The sequence below is a fragment of the Grammomys surdaster genome, unplaced genomic scaffold, assembly GCF_004785775.1.
Source record: "Grammomys surdaster isolate TR1022 unplaced genomic scaffold, NIH_TR_1.0 206, whole genome shotgun sequence".
Taxonomy (NCBI): domain Eukaryota; kingdom Metazoa; phylum Chordata; class Mammalia; order Rodentia; family Muridae; genus Grammomys; species Grammomys surdaster.
Window position 1 is genome coordinate 5,092,778 of NW_021604651.1, and position 15,772 is coordinate 5,108,549.

Below are 15,772 nucleotides of genomic sequence, written 5' to 3' on the forward strand. Positions count from 1 at the left end.
AAACCTTTGAGTATAAGCAAACTATATTCTCCAAATATAACATACCAGCTATTGAGCATGGTAGTGTATGGCTATACCTATACTCCCAGGATTCAAGATGACCAGGCAGGAGGATTGTGAGTTCAGGGCTATCCTGACTACATAGTGAGTTTGAGGCTAGCCTGGGCTACATGAAGAGACCCTGTCTCAAAACAAAAAAGGTAAAAAATTGAAAAACAGAACAACAGCAAAAGAAAGCTCACTAACATCTGCTGCCTATAAGAAGCCCCAACACCAGTAAAGACAAACACTAAAAAGTGAAAGAAGGGTGTGGTGACTATTCCTGGTTGTCAACTTGACTATATCTGGAATGAACTACAATCCAGAATTGGAAGGCTCACCTGTGATCCTGATCTTGAGGCTCAGAGATACAAGTTTCTGACTTGGATCTTGGCATGGAGATCTTGAGGCATAATGGCTATGAATCCCAGCAGACTAAGGCAAGGAGATTTCTGAGTTCAAGGTCATCCAGGACAAATTAAGTCCCAGATCTGGGCGTGTTGGTGCACACATTTCATCTGGGCCACACCTTCTGCTGGAGACCTACACAAGGACATTGGAGGAAGGAAGAAGGCTCTCTTCTTCACCTGCTTGCCTTGTGGGACTGAGCAACTGCTAGATCCTTGGACTTCCATTCACAGCTGCTGCTGACCATTGTTGGGGAGTTGGACTACAGACTGTAAGTCATCAACAAGTTCCCTTACTATACAGAGACTACCCATAAGTTCTGTGACTCTAGAGAACCCTGACTAATACAGGGGGAAACTATTTCAAGCAAATGGAAGAGAGGAAAGATTAAGATGGGTAAACTTGAAAGGAGGATATTTATGGTCCTAGCCACAACACCTTGTCTTAAAAGATTTATTTTTACTTAAGAGACTCCATGTGTGTGCCACATGTGTGTGGGTACTCTCAGAGGACAACTGGTAGGTACCAAATCCTCTGGAGCTGGATTACAAATGTTTGTGAGCCACATGATATTGTGCTGAGAACTGAACTTGAGTCTTTTGGAAGAACAGCAGCAAACATTCTTAACTGCCAAGCCTTTTCTCCAGCCCCAGTAACACTTTAAGTGGTTCATCACTTTCTTTTTTGATCCATTTACTCATGATGACTTAAAGTCCCAAGATCAAAAGTTCTGGAAAAGCCAGTTTTAGTCTTGGTCCTTCGTGCACTCAACACCAAACAGAAAATATATGTGCTTAATCCATCTTTTCATAATGAATTGCTGCAAGAATAGTGTGAGAGACACGAAGGCCCACTAGCAGCGGACATTGGCATCTATCTAAAATGGGACAGAGTGGAGTGGAGAATTTGGCTGTAATGAGAGCCTAGTATGTATTGAGTAATGTGCTAAATATAGCTTTATTTTTTGTCTTATTTAGACCTTTCTAAAACCCTTACCAGTATGTAGTAAAAAGTGATGATGGGGCTGAATATGTAACTTAGAGTGCTTGCCTGGCATCCTGAAGGATTAGGTTCCCTTTCCAACACCGTATACATGGGGTGTGGTGATGGTGGTGTATGTCTGTAATTCCTATACTCAGGGTGTGGAGTTCAAGGTTAGCCTTGGCTGTAGTACATGGGGTGTTTAAAGTTAACCTGGCCTATCTCTAAGACAGACAAAAATCAAGCACACACATAAAAACTAATTAAGAGTCAGGATCAGAATAACGGAAGCCTGAAGTCACAGCCTGGTCTACACGGTTTCTTAACATTGAGGCCAGTCCTCTCTGTGCATTCGCGCAGGCCCCTCCCGCGGCGCTCGCGTGACGTCATCACACGCAGCCGTGCGGGCGCCCTCGGGGCTTTTAAATGCGGCCTCTAAGCGTGCAGCATTGAGTTCAGCAAACCCTGTCTGAAAACGTCGGCTTTCCTCGGGGCCAGAGCCGCTTGGGACCCTGAGGTGGGCGGAAAGGCGGCTGCGCGCGGACTCCGGCTCGTCGGGGACGTGAGGGGCGGGAGAGGGAACATGGCGACCCGGGTCTGAGGCAGCGCCTCACCCGACTTTCCTCACAGGCCTTCCTCGGCGGCTTCCCTCACATGTCTTCCTCGCCGGCTTCCTTCACAGGCCCTAAGTCTCTTTTCTCATTCGTCCCCTCTTCTTCCCCGATACTTTTGTCTTTCTTTGCTTCCCTGCAGTTCCCTCGGCTTTCACCGTACCTTCCCCGACCCCCTCAGTCCCACACTAGGGAGAGGAGAGGTAGGTAGGTGGAGAGGGAAGCCAGTGAGACCCCACAAGATTCCCAGAGGCCAATTCCTGCATTTGACTCCTAAGTGTCTCAAGGCCGCACGGGGTGACAGGACAGGCACCCAGCGTGAATAAGTCAAGCTACAGCTTTAACTGATGCTACCTCCGAGGGTGCCTGTGAATTGTTTTCTGGAATTGCTCACACCTGAGTCTCATAAATGCAAAGTTCTCTTTGAAAGGGACAAGGTCCTTGGGATCCAGAGAGCCTTTTCTGTGTGCATCGCATGTCATATACTGCCCCATAACTGTATATAACTGGAGGACATGGTAGCAAGATTTATATTGGTGGTAAGGGAGTGAGGTAAACGGAAGACAGCTTTGCCATAGTGTAAACAATGAGAACACCCTTCTGGTTTGGGTTCTTACTAACTCAGCTAATGTTGAGGGTAACCCCCCGTGCATAAGTTAAAGGAAAGGACTCCAGTGTCAGCTTTGCTACAAAGAACCTTTCTGCCTGCCTGTGTGTTTTAGTCAGTTGAGGGTAGATGTTAATTAAGCAAATGTTCTTTCTCACCCGAGTTTGATCTTGACCTTTTGTTTTTCTTCAGTTGAATGTAGATTCTAGGAAGGATCCGAGCCTCACTCTCTGGAAGCCTTCACTGCCAGGCTGAAATAATTGTGGGCTAGAGTGAAGGAGAATTCTAGGAAGATGAGCTCTAGCATAACCATGAGTGAACCAAGGCTGAACTGGTGAGTTGGACCTCTTCTGACCCACTGTGGAGGAGTGAGCTGGGAATGGTGGGTATCTTAGAAAGGGAGATCTCTGGCCTAGACAGATTTTACAATTTTTAACCCCCAGGGTTTCAGAAATTACCCTATTCATATACCAAGCTTATCGAGTTATAGCTGACCGTCAACTCTTAAAATGATTTTAAAAGGATTTTAGTTATAATTTTATCTCATGATTGTAGTTTTCTTGTTGTCAACATTTCAGTTTAATTCCTTCACTCAAGCAATATTGACCATAACATACCAATTATAATGGGATCTTTTGGGGTGGGTAGGGGGCTGGGGTCTCTCTGTGTAACCTTGGCTTACCTGGAGCTCACTGTGGAGACCAGTCTGGCCTTGAACTCAGAGCCAGCGGCTCAGCATCCTGAGTACCAGATTAAAGGTGTCTTCCACCATGTCCAGCCTGTACTGAATCATTGAAAATTCCTCCTAGTACTAAAAACGGATATTCCCATGCTGTGTGGATGCTCCCACACATCTCTGGCACTCTGAAACAAAGTGACTTTGAAGTGTTACAGCTTCCATTCCCACAGATTAGTCCTTAGATTAACTGATCTCAGTATTTCAATTCTTTCTTTCATTTAACTATCATTGGCTGTGTTAGTCTCAAACTAACTTTGATGTTATAGAGCTCACTTATCACTTTAGGGAGGGGTTTAGGAAACACCTGTCATTTACCCCACTTAACAAGCCAAATCAAGTTAGCAATAGATAGGAGAGCCAGTCTTTTCACTTGGCACAATAGTACACAAATCAAAAATAAGTTGTTAAATTTTTAACATTGTCATTCATGGCCAGAGGTGAGCTCTGTCCCTGACAGGCCCTTGATTTTATATCATTCTGTTCTACCTTTAATGTTCGAGCTTCTGAAGTTTATTTGTATACTACAGGAAAACAGACTATTGGAGCTTAAGAATCCCACACTGCCCCAAGCTTGAAGCTGTCTAAGAAGTAAAATGTATAAATATACAAGATCTGGCACATGAAATTAAACTGGCTGGGAGGTGACTGTCTGAGAAGAGCTGGGGTAGAGGTCATAAGTTACAGCTCTAACATTATGCTTCTTTGTGTAACATGAGATTTTGAATTGTTGAGTACAAGTTAATTACTTTATTTCACAGGGATATTACACCCAAAAATGGCCTTAAAGCATTTTTCTCTCCAGAAAATTATAAAGATCATTCCATGGCTCCAAGTTTAAAAGAACTCTATATTTTGTCCAACAGGTAATGTTCATTTGGTTATTTATTTTTGCATTTTATTGTTGTTTTTCTGATAACTGAAATTTTATGACTATATTAATAAACATTCAAATTATAAAAATGTGAAAAATAGAAAGCTACTGATAACATTTTGATATTTACCTTTCTCCACACACAGCTGTATATTTATATACCCAGAATGAGAACATAGTTACAGTTACCTCGAACACCATAAAATATAACTTTATCATTAAAAATCAGTATTGTATTTTTCACACATACATGTATTATACTCTTAATCTTAATAATTGCCTATTCTTTATGTACTTTAAATTCCTGTAGCAAGTCTTGTGTGGGAATTTTTAAAGAAATTCTGCAATTATGTCTGTAAGGTAAAGTCATACAAATTTAGTCAGACTATGTGTATATTTTATATTTTAATAGATGGTACCACGTCACAAGAATTTTTCCTTCTTTGGTATAAAAATGATTGCTCAGCAGTCTTGCTGCTCGCGTGCCTGTAGCATCTCCTTTTCCCGTTTTGATTGACTGTGTCTTTTCTGTGTCTCTGACAGACTAACTTGAGATTCAAATAACAGACTAAGTCTCAGGAAGATCTCTATACACAAATCCTTAGTTTAGGACAAATGGGTGAGTGATGCCTGAAAACAATTAAGACGTATTTGATTTCAAAACAAATTTCAGTATCGTACACGTTGACACAGGCAGTAGTGTCACTCTGTGTCTCCATTATAGCCACCTCGTCACACTTGGAAGAAAAGTTACCTGCTCATGCTTGCAGAGCTAAGTCATGGTGTAGATGACTGCTCAGCGTGGGAGCCACCTTGTGTTCCAGAGTCACAGAGAAATGGAATGAAAGAGTCTGGGGACTAGAAGGCACCTTGTACAAGTTCTTACTCTCTTAGTAATTGAGCAAGGTGATTTGAAATTCATTCAAAATCATAGAACTTGTGGAAGAACACTGTTGTAGGGAAAAAATTCAAACACAGCAAAGTTAGAACTTTAGCAGGAAATACCATTGTATCCAATTCTTGGATCTGTGAACACATTAAATTCACTTGTCTGTCCATCTACCTTTAACCATTTTCTGTATCATTGCACCTTGTTTGGACAACTTTCAAAGTAGACTGCTAACATTTGTACTCCTTAAAGTAGCGTAGTGCTCTCTTTTCTCATTTTTTGTGTAATTGTTTAATATCAATTTGTATAAATTATGGTTTAAGGGCCTATCTCCAAGGCTCTTGAGGATTTTTTTTAAAGCATTGGCGTTTTGCCATGTCTGTGTACCATGTATGTACAGTGCCGATAGATGCAGAAGACAACATCAGATCCCCTGGAGCTGGAGTTACAGACAGTTGTGAGCTACCATGTTAACGCTAGAAACTGAACCTGGGTCTTCTGCAAGATTAGCCAGCTCTGAACCAGTGAGCCATCTCTCCAGCCCCTTTTAGGATTCATAATGAGAGCAGAATGGACAATGACAGAGCCCCCAAGGAACACAGGCCTCTGTCTATGCTGCATGTTCTCTTCTGGTATCCTGTTTTCTCATTCCACCTGTTGGAAGTTTCTTCCTTCCTCCATGATTGAATTTGTGTATCTGCAAGGAGTACATGTATCTTGTAATGAGAGAGGTTATTGAAAAGCTCTCTGATCTCCCTTTTTCCCAGTGCCTTTCCTAAACCCTTTAGACTAGATTTAGGGACATTTTTTTCTTTGTGTGTTTTTTGTTTGTTTGAGGTTTTCTGTTTTGTTTTTCTAGGTTAACATACAAAATAATGGGTTCCATCATGCCATCTTCATACACACATTCCATTATACTGTGTTCCCATTTATTCCCTCTATCCATGTTCTCCCATTACCCAAGTTGGTTCTCTTTCTGCCCCAGATAGTAACTTGTTGCTATCTTACTATATGCTATCTACTATCCTCTTGATTTCCACCTCCCTTAAAAAAAAAATCACTTCCTTCCACCAGTGATTCACTTCCTAATTTTATGACCTACAAATACACAGATTCATATATAATATATTTAAGTTGAACACAAATATAAAGTTTTAAATGTAAGTCCATTGTCTTTTATTTCTTATTCTGGCTTACTTTGCTTAACAGAATAATTTCTAGTTGCATCCATTTTCTTGTAGTTACTCTGATTTCTTTTTTTTTTAAATAGCTGCATAAAATTCCATTGTGTATTTTCTAAAAAGTTCTTACAGTTGTTTCTGCCTTCATTTCAGGTAAAAATTGAAGTCTCTCAGCATTTGCTAGGCATAAGTTGTATAAAGGAAACAATATTTTGCTGGCAGTTAGGCAAAAAAAACAAAAACAAAACAAAAAAAACCCTCCAAAAATCTTTCTCTTAGAGCTATGCTTTCCTTTCTTTAGATTTTTTTGCACAGCATGATTTATTAGAGTGATTTACAGCTTAGTGTAAAAGAAAAGCACAAAGCATTGATTCGTGCTTTTGGATTTTTTTGTTATAGCAAGGAACTGATTTTGGGGTTTAGTTATTTAGAACTTTGCTTATTGGGGAAAATACGTTCTTCATTATTTTCCATAATATAGTGGTTGCTGTGTTCTCTAGCATATTAGAAGAAAGTATACCTTTAATTGTGCTGATTTCAAAACTGCAGTCAGTCCCATCTCATCACCAAAAGGTGTTTACTCTTCAGTATAAGAAACACTCACGGGACAAGCGAGTCATAGGCAGAGTCATGGTGACTTGTCCCCTAAACCTTCACCCAGCCGATACCCGGTTCTGAAGATATCTGTATTCCCCCTGAACACCCACACTCCACTGTCATTCCCTTCCCCACGTCCTGCCTTTCTGTGTTTATACCCCTGTGTGACTTAATTATGATTTGAGAAAAAAATTTTTAAAAAAAGAACAGACATAAAAAAAAAAAGAAAAAAAAAAAGAAACACTCACTAGATTTGCTGCCCTCACATGCATGTTTATAGGATAAAGGGACTACCAGACTAACATGGTGTTAGCAGTGCCAGTAAGGTAGAAAGTCCGTATGGCTTTTCTCCTGGGAAGATCAAGTTCATTACAGTATTTGAAAAGTTTAGCCAAAAGTGAGTGAGAAAAACAAAGAGCTGTTCATGGAAAAACAAACACCTGCCTTTATCTAAAATTAAACATTCTGATTACAGATCCTTAGCCAACAAGTGACCATATAGTTTTGAATTTGATGAGGAGATATAGTTGCTTAAGTTAACCTGATTAATATAAAAGAAAACTAAACTCCAAGATTTAGGTAGACTTTGAGATAGAGCCTAGAAATATCATTCCAAGTGTGGTTTTTAAGGAAACTGCCAAACTAGTCAACTTAAGAGCCTAGCAAATTGCTTGGAACCTTCTTTTATTTCATAGCAACTTGAAGTAAAAAGAAAAATGGTAGTTGACAAAAAGAAGGAGGAAACTTCAAACTATCAGCTGAAGTAAAATGCAGTGGGTGTAATGTATGTGGGGAGTGCTGTTGGGTACTTGTAGCTGCACCTGATGAAGATTTTGACAGTGCTGCACTTGAAAATGATCTTGATGTGCTGCCGTTTCATTCTCTGCTGTATGTAGCCAATTTAAACCACTAGAATGTCTTGACATTCCAACTCGGGCATATCTGAGTCAGCATCTTGTTGCTGCTGCAGCTTAATTAAATTTGCCAGTTTGTGCCAGGAGGACAGACATGTTCTCATATTTAGAGAGACAGCTGTGAAGCAGTATTGTTAAGAGTGGAGGACACAATACTGTTAGGTTTGATAGCTCTCAAGACATATTTTAGTGAGAAATCAATTTGCTGTAATACATTTCTACCAAGATCAGCAGTTAATATTCATTTTGTTAACCTAAAACAAGCTTATTTTTATACAGTTATTGGAGAAACTTTGGTAGCTAAGTATGTGTTTTGTCTGTATTTCTAGAGTCAGCCTGAACATTGCAATTTTAACTTCCAAATTTTTCTTCTCTTTAAGTATCTTTTTGTTGAGTTTTTCATTCATAGTTTGTCTCTGAAATGTTTTAAAATGACTTTGCTTTACTTGGGGGAAGAAGGTTTTTACTCTTTTCTAAGATACTATTCTCAAACTTTGGAATTTATACTATATTTATTGTACTATTATAAATTAATAGTTCCCAACACTATCAATAAGGCCCAAACTTTCTCATTTTTTAACAACTATTTATAAGAATTAATGTATATTTTATTAGAAATTAAATTGATAGCTCATTAACACAAATATAACTTTTAAAAACAGCGTGATGTCCTAAATACACAGTGTGAAATGAAAGCGATGCCTATGCTGCGTTGCATTTGTGCGTATATACTCCTGCAGCAGAAGATGCGATGATTTGCAGAGATGCCATTTACAGTGTATGGCATGTGTACAACCTATACTATTTTCAGACTTTGGAATTTATACTATATTTGTTATATTATTATAAATTAATAGTTCCCAACTGGATTCAGTTCTCAGCACTAAACCCCATAATGAGCAGAACAGTATTTAAGAGAAGCAGGATGAAGCATACTAAGAAATAATGATAGGAAAAATGTAGTGGCAGAGTAATTGTTTTTATGCAAGAGAAAAAAGACCTTTACAAGTTATGTGAAAGTGTCATATGTACTAAGCATCTAGTATTCCTTACCAAAGTGGTCAGCCTTTTCCTCTTGTGATGAGTTAAATGCACCCACTAGCTTAAGAAGTAATGTCATAAGGAAAGTAATAGTGTTATGATTGCAGATCATTGTTCCCTTCCCTTTCTTCCTTTTACTGTGTGGTCTTCATACCATTCTCCTCAGCCACCTATTTGGTAAATTTAGTTTGAAAACCTAATATCAGGTTGCACTAATATATGTGTATGAATGGATACAGTTTCCTTCTTTCATATGGATGTTGTTGTCTTTTAATGATGGGGTAGAAATCCGAGTTGTAGAGACCAAGGCCATGGAATTTTTTGGTAGATTTTACCCTTTTACTGAAATTGTAGACTAAATAACTGAATAGCAAAGATAGTCACAATTATGAACAAGATAACAATCTATAGTTATATGTCTTACTAGAAATAGGTGATTTTACTTATTGGGGGTTCATTTTACAAACAAGCCTAACATCAGGCTCTCTGGCTGCTACTACTCCATCAACTTCTCTTGTAACACACCTCCTTACAGATATGCCATGATTTTTCTTTCACATCTATAAAAAGCATAGAGACATTTCTGTGAATTTAGCCATATAGGTGATAGAGGATTGTTCAATCTTTCTAAAATCACTACTGCTTCCATAAATGTTACAGAGTTACTTGAATTTTATTTTTAAGTCCTGAGGTAATTGATGGGAACCAAAAAATTTAAGAATTTCAGAGAATTAATTAACTTCAAGTTTGTGGCCCCATTTTATTATGTTCTTTGTTCACCAGATTAACTGGTACACTTTAGTGAAGAAAGTAAGCATCAGAAACCAAGTAGCACTGTAATAAGTAAATGTTAATATAATTCACAATATATTTTCCCCATTTAATAAAAGAGTAAAGTTCCAAATAGAATAGTTAGTTGAAGTGTGCTTCTCCCTCTCTATCAGGTGGCTGAAGGTAAACCTGAAGTGAGGTCTTTTTCATGTAGAATACTTAATCTACACTAAATGACTGAACATCAAAATGCAGGTGGCAGAGTTAGATAATAATCCAGAAGTCACAGTTAATCATGCTATATTATTCTCCCTTTTGATTGAGAACCATAAGTCCCATGATAGTAATCTTCATGTGAAAAGCACATATTTGTAAATTGTATTTTTTTTTCCAGACGTATAGGAGAAAATTTGAGTGTCTCAGCAAGTTCTGTAGAAAATGAGCCTGCAGTTAGTTCAGCAACTCAAGCAAAGGAAAAAGTTGGGATGATTCTCCTTCCAAAACCAAGAGTTCCTTATCCTCGTTTCTCTCGGTTCTCACAGAGAGAGCAGAGGATTTATGTGGATTTGTTGGTTAAATATGCAAAGATCCCCTCAAATTCCAAGACTGTTGGAACAAATACAAATGAATACCTGCAGTATCTGGTATGTATGTATTCTGTCAATCAGCTTCAATAAAAATATCAAGAATTAGGAAATAACTCTACATTTCCTTTTATTTCTCTTTGCCATTGTTACTATATTATTTATTTCTCTTATAATTGGGTAGTCATATTTTCAGAGATGGGAAAGTAAGAAATGTAATTACAGTGTTGGCACTTTAACCCATCTGTTGGTTTTCTTGTGTGTAATCCTGGCACCCGCTCTGCTGCACGGTGGCCTTATTCTAGTTCATCTTTTTTCCTAACAAAAACACCTTCACATGCTTGTAGGATCATTCTGAGTAAATTGTGTCCTTATCTCTAATTATAGAAATGATTCTATGCTCAATATCTTCTAACAAAATCTTTGTTTATTCCTGTGATTTTTTTTAAAGATAGATTCTTTAAATAAAGTGTGCGTAAAATAAAGTTTTAAGATCAAAGGCTGTACATGTTTTTAAAGCATTAGTGTGTAGCTATGGATCGATAAATTATTCTCCAAAGGTTTGAATTGTTTGTTTATACTGTAGGACAAGAGGTTGTGCAGGCATCTTCACCAACACCACATATTGCTCTCTCTTTTGGCCTCTGTTGCTTGAGGAAATGGGTGATTTCTTGTTTTACCTAAATAAATACACTAATAAACTAATAAACAAGATCTCCATGTATCTATAAACCATTGTTTTCTATTTTTCTTACCTTTTTGTTTTCGAAACAATGACTTACATACATATCCCAAGCTGTCTGCAGTCATTAGTAGCCAAGAGTGACTAAATGATCACTGCTGCACCACCTGCAAAGTGCTGTGGGTGTAGAGTGTGCTGCCACGCCCAGAGACGGGCGGGCGCTTGCAGTTCTGCCACTTTCCTAGACACTTTGCTCATTTGTCTCTTAGATGTTTGAAAATAGAAATAAAATTTCCTATGCATATTTTGTAATTTTGGTCATTTGTTTTTCTATTTCTGAAGGATTTTTAATGGGTGTGCTTGTGTGTGTGTGCGTGTGTGCGTGTGTGTGTATGTTTGTGTGTGTGTGTGTGTGTACATATATACAGGCTTGGGGTTGAACCCATGCTTCACACATGCTAAGTCCACAATCTTAACAGTAAATTATACCCTAGAGGGTTTTTTTTAACACGTTTATTATTATTATATAGTAATATTTAAATTGTTTTCCTTGTGGTTTTCACTCTAGATTTTTTTGTTTTACTCTTTGAAATTCAAAGTATTAGGGCAACTACTGATGAGTGATTACTTTTAGTGAATGTTTAAATGTGTACTTTTTTTTAAAGGATATGAAAAAACATGTAAATGAAGAAGTTAATGAATTCCTAAAGTTTTTACAGAATTCTGCAAAGAAATGTGCACAGGATTATAATATGCTCTCTGATGAAGCCCATCTCTTCACGGAGGTAACAAGATCACATTTCCATAAACTGTTAAGCAGTTGGTGATAGCTGCATCTTAGGGAACAGTCTGCTTTAACAATGTAGTTACAGAGAGGCCAACTACTCTGTGTGAGGTAGGACTTCTGACAGCTCAGCAGAGTGTGGAGGTAGATAGGCTGCAGTTCATACCTGGGCTTGCTACTGAGGAAACGATTTGTTGGGACAGAGCTGGGTGTCACAGGCTTTAATGTGCTGCTCGAAATTACTCACAGTTTAGAACTTAGGAATTTCTTGTTTCTGGAATTTTCCATCACTCCTTATTTGATAGCAGACAACAGAAACTATGAAAGTGGTGCCATTTAAATGTTCCTCCTGGATCTAGCTAGCTTTCTGATCTTCTTTCCTTCCTTCCTTCCTTCCTTCCTTCCTTTCTTTCTTTCTTTCTTTCTTTCTTTCTTTCTTTCTTTCTTTCTTTCTTTCTTTCTTTCTTTCTTTTTTTCTCTAGCAAGTGGTGCTGAGATAAGTGCACACAGTTGCCAGTGTTAAACACAGTGGGGCACGTGTATCAGGAAAAGGAACGGGATATGAAACTACAGGACTTGGCTCAGCCACTAAGTGCATATGTACCAAGCCTGTCTACCTGTTTCCATCCCAGAAACCCCACCCATACCGTAGAAGGAGAGAGCTGACTCCTCCAAGTCTCTCCTGCCCCCTGCCTGCCCCCCTCTCTCTTTGTCTTTGTCTCTATCTCTGTCCCCCCCTTCATACACACACACACACAAACATGCATGCACGCACGCGCACACACCCCAAATAAATATTTAAAGTGTATTAAGCTAGTTAATGATTTGTATCTTGGAACGTTTGTAACTGTGTAGAAGGAAGAGGTATAGATGTAAGTTAGAGCTTCTGTGATCTACAGTACGTCCTAACTGGTTGTGATGGCACATGCCTATCTCTTGGGAGGCTAACACAGGCAGATTTTTGATCTCTGAGTTCCAAGCAGCCTGGTCTTCATAGTGTATTCCAGTCTAGCCAGAACATTCCAGTGAAAGCCTGACTGAAGAATAAAAATAAAATAGAATACTTCCTAAAAGTTCTAGATTCCCACCCATGGACAAAAGATGACAAGTACCTTAGAAGACAGCGTATATGAGTGTGCTTTTAAAAATCAAAGGTTACTTCCCCCGTGATGGCTCTGCTCCTCTAGGCTACTTCCATGTTATCGTGGGTATATGCTTTTTTGTGGTTAATGCTATGAATATTTCCTTCCCAACTACATTTCCTGGTTAGTCATTAGTATTTTGGAAACTGAAAAAGACACTTAAGTACTTAGTCATTGTTTTTTTTTTTTTTTCAAAGACAGGTTTTCATGTGGCTCAGGCTGACATCAAACTCCTGGCCCTCCTTCCTCTACCTTCCAAGTACTGAGAGTCCAGGAATGTGTGCATATGGCCAAGCCCACCTTTATGTATTTCTCTAGTGTAATACATTATGCAGAAATTTTCATGTAGCTTCACTTCTTTTGTCAGTTTCCTAAGAAGTATAAAAAATATCTTAAGTCTTCTCTATATAATTTTAAAATTTAATAAGATCACTAATTTTAGTATTATTAAATGTCACTATTTTAGGAAATTAGGTTAAAATTTGTTATGAAAACAAAGATTAGATCAAATAAGAAATAAACAGAATGTGTGGATTATTGGAAGAAGAGGGGATGAATGAAATGGATCTAACTATGTATTTAATAAATTTAACTTATAGTCATATGTAACCAAAGAACATTTGTTAGGGAAGTATAATACAAATGAATAGTTTTTATTTTCTGTTTCCCAGCAAATCCTAAGAGCTTGCATTGAACAAGTGAAAAAGTACCCGGAATTTTATACTCTCCATGAAGTTACCAGCTTAATGGGATTCTTCCCCTTCAAGATAGAGATGGGGCTGAAGTTAGAAAAGACTCTTCTTGTTTTGGTAAGGTTTATTCCGTGACTGTGAAGGGGGGCTGCAGACTTCAAGCTAGAAACCTCATTCATGTCCCATGTGGACAGTGTGTTTATACTTGAGGTACACAGTGAAGGGTCTTACATTTTTAAAATATAGCTACTAGTTTTGCTTTTTGACTTTTTTTCCTCCCACTTTCCTTAATACTTTTCAAATAAAGCAGGGAACTCCATTTAAAGAAAATTTATTCACAAATGTTTGAAAAATAAGTATGTGGAAAAGTGTTTCCATTCTTGTTTTTTGGGATTTATGCTTCATTTAAAGAAGTGAAACTTATAAGTGGCAGGGGGATTTCAGGAGAGCTCCACTGGACCTTTTTAGATGCAATTGCAATAACAAAACATTGCTTATGGTCGTCAAGCAAAACCGTGGATGAATGTCTTGGCTTAAGGAGGTTCTAAGATTGACATTTAAAATTTCAGTTAAGTTTCCTGAGTTGCAAGAAAATGCATGAAGGCTTTCATAGTAACATTCATTTTCACTTACTTAGGGCAGTGCAAAGTTTGTAAAAACAGCGTTCCCCTCGATGCCTGTGAAATTGCAGCTCTCAAAAGAGGACATGTCTTCCATTGAGACCCCACAGCAAAAAGCTGAAGCTATGCACTGCGTAAGTTTCAAGTGGCTTCCCTAAATACTTAAAATAATCTTAATAATTGTACTACACAAAAAGCATGAAGCCTGGTTGTTCTAACATTCTTCCCATAGCATTCTCTCTCCTCCTCATTACTTTATGGAAATGTTGAGAGTGACCTAGATAATAAGGTGCACATTGTTCTGTTTATTTATGAAGCATAAATCACAATATAGAACACAATTGTTTTTCAGGATATTAGTAAAGACCCGAATGCAGAGAAGCTTGTTTCAAGATACCATCCGCAGATAGCTCTGACTAGCCAAGCATTATTCACCTTGCTCAATAACCATGGACCAAGCTACAAGGAGCAGTGGGAAATTCCAGTGTGTGTTCAGATGATAGCTATGGAAGGTTTGTGATTTGGTGTGCCAGATAATGTACTCAGAAGGGCTGAAGCTACCTCATTTCAGCTGTGCGGACATAAATGGTTGTGTGTCACACACAGATCTCCATCTTTGTTTAAGAAGAGTGAGAATCTGACATTTAAACTCAGTAGAGCTTATCTAGCTATAAAATTACAATAGAACTGACTGCTGAAACCTGTGGTTCCTGCAGTCATGTGTAGGAATGAGACAAACAAGGAATTCTTACTCAGGCTAGCCAGAAATATATGGAAGATGTGGGACTTCTTTTTTGTCACTGAGATGAAGGGATGCGTCACCTTAGACAGCCTGCAATGGGCAGATTTTCAGGACTTCTTTGTCTGTAATTGGGAACCAGAATTAAAATGTGTTGACAGAGGATATCCTCTGTCACCAGTCAATTAATGTTTGCACATCAGTCCCCATCAGTCTGCTTCCTATATGGTCATTTTATCTTCCAAATTATCTTCTAGTTTATCTTCCAGTTTTAAAGCCCAGAAACCTTTAAACATTGTTCAAACACATTTCCCTTGCTGGCTGGGCCCTCTTGTTCTTTAGTACTGAAGAGCTTAAGACATGTGGTTGAAGAGAGACAGATGCAGGAGGCATGACACCATTCTTCCTATTCTGTCTCTGTTTAGTGATCCTTTTGCCATGGATCCTTTTCCTCTTTTAAAACTACCAGATAGTAATCACCACTTGTTTCTGTTTCTATTTTAAGGTTCCAAACCAGTTAAAGTAATTTATATCAATTCGCCACTTCCTCGAAAACAAATGACAATGAGAGAAAGAAATCAAATCTTTCATGAAGTTCCATTAAAACATATAATATCAAAAAACACATCTGTTCCAGTCTCTGCTGTCTTTATGGACAAACCCGAAGAGTATACCTCTGAGGTGGACGTATGTAATACTTTTTCTCCCCTGTTTAAGATATATTGTTTATCCTTGGTTATCATTTTGAAGCATGAACGTATATTGCAAGTTTCTAAACTTTGTAGTTAAAATAGTCTTTAATATAGAAGTAATGAAACATTACACGGTAGGCGATTAATACTGCAGTTTTTAATGTATCACTTAGAAGTTTTTAAAATAT

The 15,772-nt window shown here is 38.2% G+C and overlaps 1 protein-coding gene across 7 annotated transcripts in view; it reads left to right on the plus strand.

Annotated features, from left to right (window-relative positions):
* Positions 1 to 1,842: 1,842 nt before the first annotated feature.
* Positions 1,843 to 15,772, plus strand: part of Ice2 (interactor of little elongation complex ELL subunit 2) — a 35,861-nt gene continuing 21,931 nt past the window's right edge. For 4 of the 7 annotated variants that reach the window (XR_003711915.1, XR_003711916.1, XM_028771388.1 and 1 more), the window contains exons 1-9: positions 1,843 to 1,945; positions 2,839 to 2,980; positions 4,144 to 4,248; positions 10,044 to 10,293; positions 11,581 to 11,700; positions 13,513 to 13,650; positions 14,171 to 14,287; positions 14,506 to 14,665; positions 15,398 to 15,579. Coding sequence is in view for 5 of the 7 variants with exons in the window: in XM_028771388.1 (XP_028627221.1) it covers positions 2,940 to 2,980; positions 4,144 to 4,248; positions 10,044 to 10,293; positions 11,581 to 11,700; positions 13,513 to 13,650; positions 14,171 to 14,287; positions 14,506 to 14,665; positions 15,398 to 15,579 (1,113 nt within the window). In the remaining 2 variants the exon portion in view is untranslated. Of the gene's footprint in view, positions 1,946 to 2,838; positions 3,029 to 4,143; positions 4,249 to 4,809; positions 4,876 to 10,043; positions 10,294 to 11,580; positions 11,701 to 13,512; positions 13,651 to 14,170; positions 14,288 to 14,505; positions 14,666 to 15,397; positions 15,580 to 15,772 lie in introns of those variants that run through there. The other 3 variants (XM_028771389.1, XM_028771390.1, XM_028771391.1) reach the window with 3 other exon arrangements.